Genomic DNA, 7191 nt, shown 5'->3' with positions numbered 1-7191 from the left:
CGGTCCTTGGGTTTCTGGAGAAAGTGCTTATTACACGGCATTAAGTGAGAAAAGCTGGTTACAAACCAGCTATAAACGAAGCTCATCCGTGGGATTTGGGTGGCAAAGTGGGTGGGGTTCAGTTATGTGCCCCTGAGACCTTGCTGGAAGGATCGGGGTGACGGGGAGAACTCCCTGAGCGCCGTGCTGGGGGCGGGAGCTTGGCAAGCAGCGGCCACGGGAAAGGAAGAAAGCCGGGCGCCAGCACCGATTGGCTCTTTGCAGGCGGGAGGATATTTTTTCTTTAATAAATTTTTTCCCCAAAAAAACCATGTACAGTGAGCACATGCTAGGATTATAGACAGAAGAAAAGATAGTTAGAAAAATGTCAAACCCTGGCATCAGTTTCTCTCTGAGCTGCGGGGACACTGGTTGGCGCAGTCACCTCCTGTGGCTCATGCTGCGCACCTGCCAGGAGGAAGGGGAGGTGGGGATGAGGGGGGTCCTTACTCGCAGGGGGAACCGCCGCCTCCATGAAGGAAGGTCTTCTGGAGGAAGCGGCCAGGCCACGGTTCTGTGTGAGACGTGCTCACTGTCGATTCGCTCTCCAAGGCCAAGAGAGCCCAGGATGGCCTGGTGAAGACCAAGGAGGAGCTGCAGCTGGTGATGACGGCGCCGCCGCCCCCGCCGCCCCCTGTGTACGAGCCGGTGGCCTATCACGTCCGCGAGAACCTGCAGGAGGAGGGCGCGGAGGACTCGGGCTACAGCGCCGAGCTGTCCAGCGAGGGCATCCTGGACGACCGCCACGAGGAGAAGCGGGTCACCGAGGCCGAGAAGAACCTGCGCGTGCAGCAGCAGCTGATGGTGAGGGCGGGACGGGCGGCACCGCCCGGCTCTCGGGGCCCCCGGGCTCCCCGCTGGGGCCGGCGGCCTGAGGGCCACCAGGGAGCCCCCCAGCACCCACTCTCCGGGGAGGGCGGTGGCGGGGGCCTGACCCTGACTCTTGGCTTGCAGACTCTGTCCAGCGAGCTGTCCCAGGCCAGAGACGAGAACAAGAGGACCCACAACGACATCATCCACAACGAGAACATGAGGCAAGGCCGCGACAAGTACAAGACGCTGCGGCAGATCCGGCAGGGCAACACCAAGCAGCGCATCGACGAGTTCGAGGCCATGTGAGGCCGCGGCACTGCAGGCCGGCCTGCGCCTGGGCCCTGCGGTCGCACGCAGACTGAAACTCTTATTCGTAGTTCTCTGATCTAGACCCTCCTCGTACCCAGTTCCTTAAAGAGAGTAGCTGTTCCAGCGGAACGTTCCGGGGCTGGGGTGGGAGGCTTCCCTGGTTACTTCCCATTTGTATCATAGTGCCAAACGGCCTGATTTTTACTGTTGTTATTATTGAATCATTTCCTGTCTGTGCTGGGGGCAGGGCCGATCGAATCAAGGAAAGGGCCACTGCACGCCTGAGGGGCAGCTCCGCTGGCGTGTGAGAGCCGTGTCATTACAGCACCCTCTGCGGCTCCAGTCCGTGCCATATTCCGTCTGTATTTGAAATTAGCCCAGATTGATTGATTGTACTTGATTTCTGTGAAGGATGCATCTCTGTATTTATGTTTTTGAGGCTTGAAAACTGGTCAAAAGCACTCACACACATGCACACAGTGACTTCCTCTCTCGGGCAGCAGCGTCCTCGCTCATTCCGGATAAACAGCACAGGAGGACACACGCTTAGATAAGCTCCTGGTTTTAACAGTTGGAGGCTCCATGGTTGGGCTCACACACCTGATTAATAATGATCAGCTATAGAATATAATATTTATATATAAGCAATAATATGGGTTTGTAACATTAGTTAAAAAGGGAAAACCTTGTTCTGTATATTTTGTTACCTTTTACAGAATAATAAAGAACATGAAAGCCATGTCACATTGTGAGGGCAGTGATGAAGCCGGTAACCGCTGTAGTCACGTCCGACTCCCCACATTTCCATTTTCTGCCGGAACTTCCGACACGAAACACACAGGTGCTGTTCATTCAGCTGCAGCCACGGGCGCCCCGGCCTGGGGAGCGTCTGCGTTTCCACAGAACCTCTCTCCATTCTCTACCACGTCCTTGGAAAGCCATGGCAATGCCGGCGCTCCCTCCCGCTGCAGGTTCTGCTGATGCACCGGGTCCCCCCCCACCACCACCCCCCCGCCCCGTGAACGGCGAGGCACAGTGCAGGTGTCCGCTCACCTGTCTGAAGTCCTGCCAAGAATGCCTCAGGCTGGCATCCCTCACCTGGACCACAGGGCTGACCCCCCGAAGTGGGAGTCTGTCCCCCTCCCCACCCCCAGCTCTCTCGGGGGTTGGCTGACCTGCCTCCAGAGGTGTTTTGCAGGAGGGTGGGAGGGATCAGATACCCACCAGCTCCTCTGCTTTCTTCGAAACACACATAACAAGGCCACCATTTTCACTGTTGGGTAAGCACTGGGAGACGGGCAACAAGCATTTATTGAAATCGCATCCTGGCGCAGGTAACTATGCGAGACTCCTTTTTGTCCCTGACCACTGCTCTGTCACATGACCGCTGCAGGCAGAGGGGTCACCTCCAGAGGGCCTCCCAGCTGTGCACCCTCAGTCCAGTGGGCACACGGGCAGCCCGCGCTGGCACCTGGTGTCCATGCAGGATGAGGGTTGTGTCTGTCCATACGTTGGGGCTGGAGAGAACTTTCTGCCGCTGCAGCTGTGACAGCCTGTGCTGGTCCTGCCGCCACCGGCTACATCTTCCTCTGATGAGTGAAATGAGTAACCGTGGCCTGCAGACCCCACCCTTTCCTCGGCTTCTTAAAAGGACCAAAATAGTAACAAATAAAAAGGATGCTTTTGTGTTGCCCAGCAGGCGTGGCTTGTGTGGCTCAGTGGTTGAGCATCGACCCATCAACCAGGAGGTCAGGGTTCGATTCCCGGCAGGGCACATGCCTGGTTTGTGGGCTCCGTCCCCAATGTGGGGTGCGCAAGAGGCAGCCGATCAATGTTTCTCCTTATTGATGTTTCTATCCCCCTCTCCCTCTCTCCGAAATCAATAAAAACAGAAACAGTATTTTTAAAATAAAAGTAACTAACCATATAAATAAAAAGGAGGCCCAGCAAGGACAGGATCAAGTAATTTTTCACCTCGACTCAGACCATGTTAAAACGCCGACCACTGACCGAGAGGGCTCCCCCCACACCCCAATGGAACGAGTTCAGGAGAGGACGTGGGGGCATCCTCCCAGGGACTTGGGGCCTCAAAGCCTTTCCTCCCTGTTAGCTGAGCGAGGAGCAGGTGGCTGAGTGGGCTGGCGCTCCAGGGGGGTTGACTACAGACAGAATGCGTCATGGTCAGTGGACAGGTGTGGGCGCCCAGACGGGGGCCAGGTTTGAAGTAAGTTCCCAGAGGAAGGGGGTTTGCTTTGCACAATATTTTCTTTAAAAGCAAATTGTAATTTAATAATGAGTCCTGTGTATCTTCCTCGGTCCCTGGTTGTCCTTGGAGTGTGTGCAGGTGGTTTGGTGGTCACAGTGTTTGGGGGGCCCTGCTGGCAACCAGCGGGAGGACTGGGACACTCGGGCCCCGAGGAAGGACTGTCCCCCACAAAATGTCAGAAGCGCCCCTGCTGGGCAACACAAAAGCATCCCCCTTTGTCCCACTCTTAACGAAATCCTTTCTGAACTGCCCGTCGAATGGTTTAAGAAGGTATTTTCCTTTACGCAAATAATCCTTTTATGATTGACGCCAGGAACAAAAGCGAGTACTGTGCCCAGCCCATGGGGAGGCCTGCAACCTTGGTGTCCTTAGCAGATCCTAAGTCTGATTTAAAGGGTTGAAATGCTTTGCTGTATTATCGCCCTGCTGTGTAGTCAGACCTAGACTCGGCACCTTCCATCTATGGCAGGTTAGGCAACTCCAAAGCCAGTGACATGGCCTGCCTTCAGGAAATGTGCCTCTTCTTTTCATGGTGTCCCTGTAAGTCCCTAAGGACCAACCACACACTCGGGCCCAATAAACATCAACCAGACCCCCCGGGTCCCAGCCTGGCCTCACCCAGCACGGGGTCATGCACACTGGGTCAGCCTGGTCCCAGACGTCAGCCCCCGGCAGGCCTGCCGGCGCTGGGACAGTCACGCTGTTGGAGACAAGGAGGGCGTCCACGGCGGATACGCTGGCTTCTTCAGGACGGGACGCAGCCTGAGTTTTCCTGAGTCCGGCAGAGAGGCAGCTGAGAAGGAAAACGGCTGCCATCCCCGCCCGCCAACACCCCCTGGCTTCTTGGTACTTGCTTATCAGGGAGATGATTAGAGCTAAGAAGAGGGCTAAGTCCACCACAAAATACAAACGAATGGAAGAGAGCGGGAGCCACAGGCTTGGAGGAGGACCTCTGGGGAGGATGCTCTGAGTTTGGCGGGATCTGCACCAGGCAGTGGGGCGGTTGGGATGCTGAGGCCATGTGGTCCCTCGCACAATCCCCTCCTCGGCCTCCCAGCCGGCCACAGCCCATGTATGCGGCCTGCCGGCAGGCCCAGGACCAGGCGCACGCCTTATCTTGTTTTAGCCCCGTCCTCTTCGGGGGGTTAAGTTCAGAAGCACAAAGCAACTCCCAAGGCCATTCGAGCCGTCCCGGGTGAGGACACACTCCGCACTAGTCGCCATCACTTCCCACAGTGGCATTGCCGGGATTTAGCGATTCTACATCAGAATGGAGTTGGCACCCTGGCTCGGGGGCTCGAGTGGGCATGTCCCGTGCATCTAAAAGGTCATCATTCAGTGCCCAGTCAGGGCACGTGCTCAGGTTAACCGCTAGGACCCCGGACGGATGTTTCTCTCTCATGGATGCTTGTCTCCCTCTCCCTTCCGCTCTCTTTCAAATCAATCGGGAAAATGGTATTTGCTTTACTTTTGAAAACAATGCACCGATAAACTTAACCCATAACCCTGACCCTAACCCTATACTCTAACCCTAAAGCCTAATGCTAAACCCAACCCAAAACCCGAACACTAACCCTAACCCTAAACCTAAACTCGAACCCTAACCCTAAACTCTAACCCTAACCCTAACCCTAAACTCTAACCCTAACCCTAAACTCTAACCCTAACCCTAACCCTAACCCTAAATTCTAACCCTAACCCTAGTCCTAACCCTAACCCCAATGTAAACTCTAAACTCTAACTCTAACCCTAACCCTAACCCTAAACCCTAACCCTAGTCCTAACCCTAACCCTAATGTAAACCCTAACCCTAAACTCTAACCCTAACCCTAAACCTAAACCTAAACTCTAACCCTAAACCTAACCCCAAACTCTAACCCTAACCCTAAGGGTTGGGGTTAAGTGAGAATGAAATCTGCTGAGTCACCCATCTTACCGTTCATAGAGGGAAATGTGACGCAGAAGCTGAGGAAATATTTATAAACACGCCTTTTCCTCATGTTCCCGCTCAGTCAGTGAATGCTGACTCGCTATGATGAGGACCAATGTGATATCCAAACCTAGACTCAGCACAAATTTTGGAGATCAGTCTTTTTTTTTTTTTTTAATTGATTTCAGAGAGGAAGGGACAGGGAAATAGAAACATCAATGATGAGAGGGAATCATTGATCAGCTGCCTCCTGCATACCCCCTACTGGGGATCAAGCCCGCAACCAGGCATGTGCCCTTGACTGGAATCAAACCCGGGACCCTTCAGTCCGCAGGCTGACGCTCTATCCACTGAATCAAACAGGCGAGGGCAGAGATCAGAGTCTTAACACGACTTAGTCGATTCTTGTGGGAAAGGTAAAACACCGGGAGTTTAACATGGCTCACCCTTGTTGGTGTTTCCTGTAGGCCCTAGGCCCTAGGCCAGTGGTCGGCAAACTGCAGCCCCTTTGAGTGTGGCTCTTCCACAAAATACCACGTGCGGGCGTGCGCACGTACAGTGCGATTGAAACTTCGTGGCCACACTCAAGGGACCAAAGAGCCACATGTGGCTCACGAGCTGCAGTTCGCCGACCACTGCCCTAGGCCCATGCCATACGTATAATAAATTACCAGTAAATGATGTTCTATTAAACCCGATACCTACCCCCTGACACAGGAGTTCAGGTGCCACCTGACCACACCGGTCAATTCCTGGCTCCCAGCACCACCTGACAGAGTTGACGTCACATGATGGCTGATCTCCTGTTGCTGGAAGAGAAGCTGCCATTTGCTATCACCACCCTCCCCCTCCTCCCTGCGCACAACCTGCCCGCCCCTCCCCCCACCAACTGGTAGCTCAGCAACGACCACGTGTGACAGTCCACAGGCCCCAGGAGCGGCGCCTCGGCCACGTGAGGAGGCTGCGGGGATTGCTGAGGAATCGAGAGAGCGCAGGGCGAGGAAGGGTGGGCGCCGGTGGGATTGGAGATGAGCAGGGCGTGCGTGCTGCCGGTCTGCAGGGCCAGCCAAACAGGAAACCGCTAAAATGCACCATGGAACTGCTCACTGTCCGTCTTCACCGCCATGGCCACCTCATCTTCCACATGTCCCCGTGTCTTTGCCCGTCATCCTGCTGGGCAGCCGCTGCTCAAGTGAGGGAGGGCGCGGGTGGGGGGCTGGGCCTGTTCGCAGAGCCTTGCAGGCCCAGAGTCTCCCAAAGAGCACCCCCCCACACACACCAGGGGTGAGCAGGTGGCACGCAGCCAGGTCCTGGGAGGTGCCCCCGGTGTGGGGGGGGTGGGGCTGCTGGGGCCTTCAATTCCCTTCCAAGCTCACGTTCCAGGGAGCCCCTTCCCCAAGTGGCTCCATAGCTGGGCGCTTAGGGGAGCAGGCGGGACCCCAAATGCTGGGAAATGTCAGCCACCGCGCAGCCTGCTTTGGAGACAGGGGCAGGGGCAGGGGAGATTCGCGCTGCCTCCGTGGGGGCCGCGAAGGGCCACGCAGGGCTCCGTGGAGCCCGGGCACAGGGGGGCCCTCCAGGCCGCGAGTCGCCCCTCATGTCCCCTCTGTTCTGGCTCCCGCAGAGGACGCCTCCCCGCTGCTCCGGGGCGTGACTGGTCACGAGTGATTTTGCCAGAAAGTGAGGGAAGGGCTCAGAGAGAAGACGGGAACCACGGAGCCCTGGCCGTGAGGGGGGTGGGGGAGGCGCTTCACCCAGAGCCGCGGTGGCAGCGGGGGCCGTGTCCCCCGAGTGGTCCCGGTCTCCTGGCTGCCCCTCGCGGGGTGGGGGCCTG

At 56.5% G+C, this 7191-nt stretch overlaps 1 protein-coding gene across 1 annotated transcript in view; it reads left to right on the top strand.

Annotated features, from left to right (window-relative positions):
- EZR (ezrin) overlaps positions 1-1900 on the top strand; it is a 21526-nt gene extending 19626 nt beyond the window's left edge. Inside the window, exons 11-12 of the mRNA XM_006757712.2 lie at positions 563-843; positions 994-1900. Coding sequence (XP_006757775.1) covers positions 563-843; positions 994-1158 — 446 coding nt within the window. The 3' untranslated portion in view covers positions 1159-1900. The remainder of the gene's footprint in view (positions 1-562; positions 844-993) is intronic.
- Positions 1901-7191: the final 5291 nt, after the last annotated feature.

The sequence above is a fragment of the Myotis davidii genome, unplaced genomic scaffold, assembly GCF_000327345.1.
Source record: "Myotis davidii unplaced genomic scaffold, ASM32734v1 scaffold1494, whole genome shotgun sequence".
In the NCBI taxonomy this organism is placed as follows: Eukaryota; Metazoa; Chordata; class Mammalia; order Chiroptera; family Vespertilionidae; genus Myotis; species Myotis davidii.
This window is presented reverse-complemented; position numbering and strand designations above follow the sequence as displayed.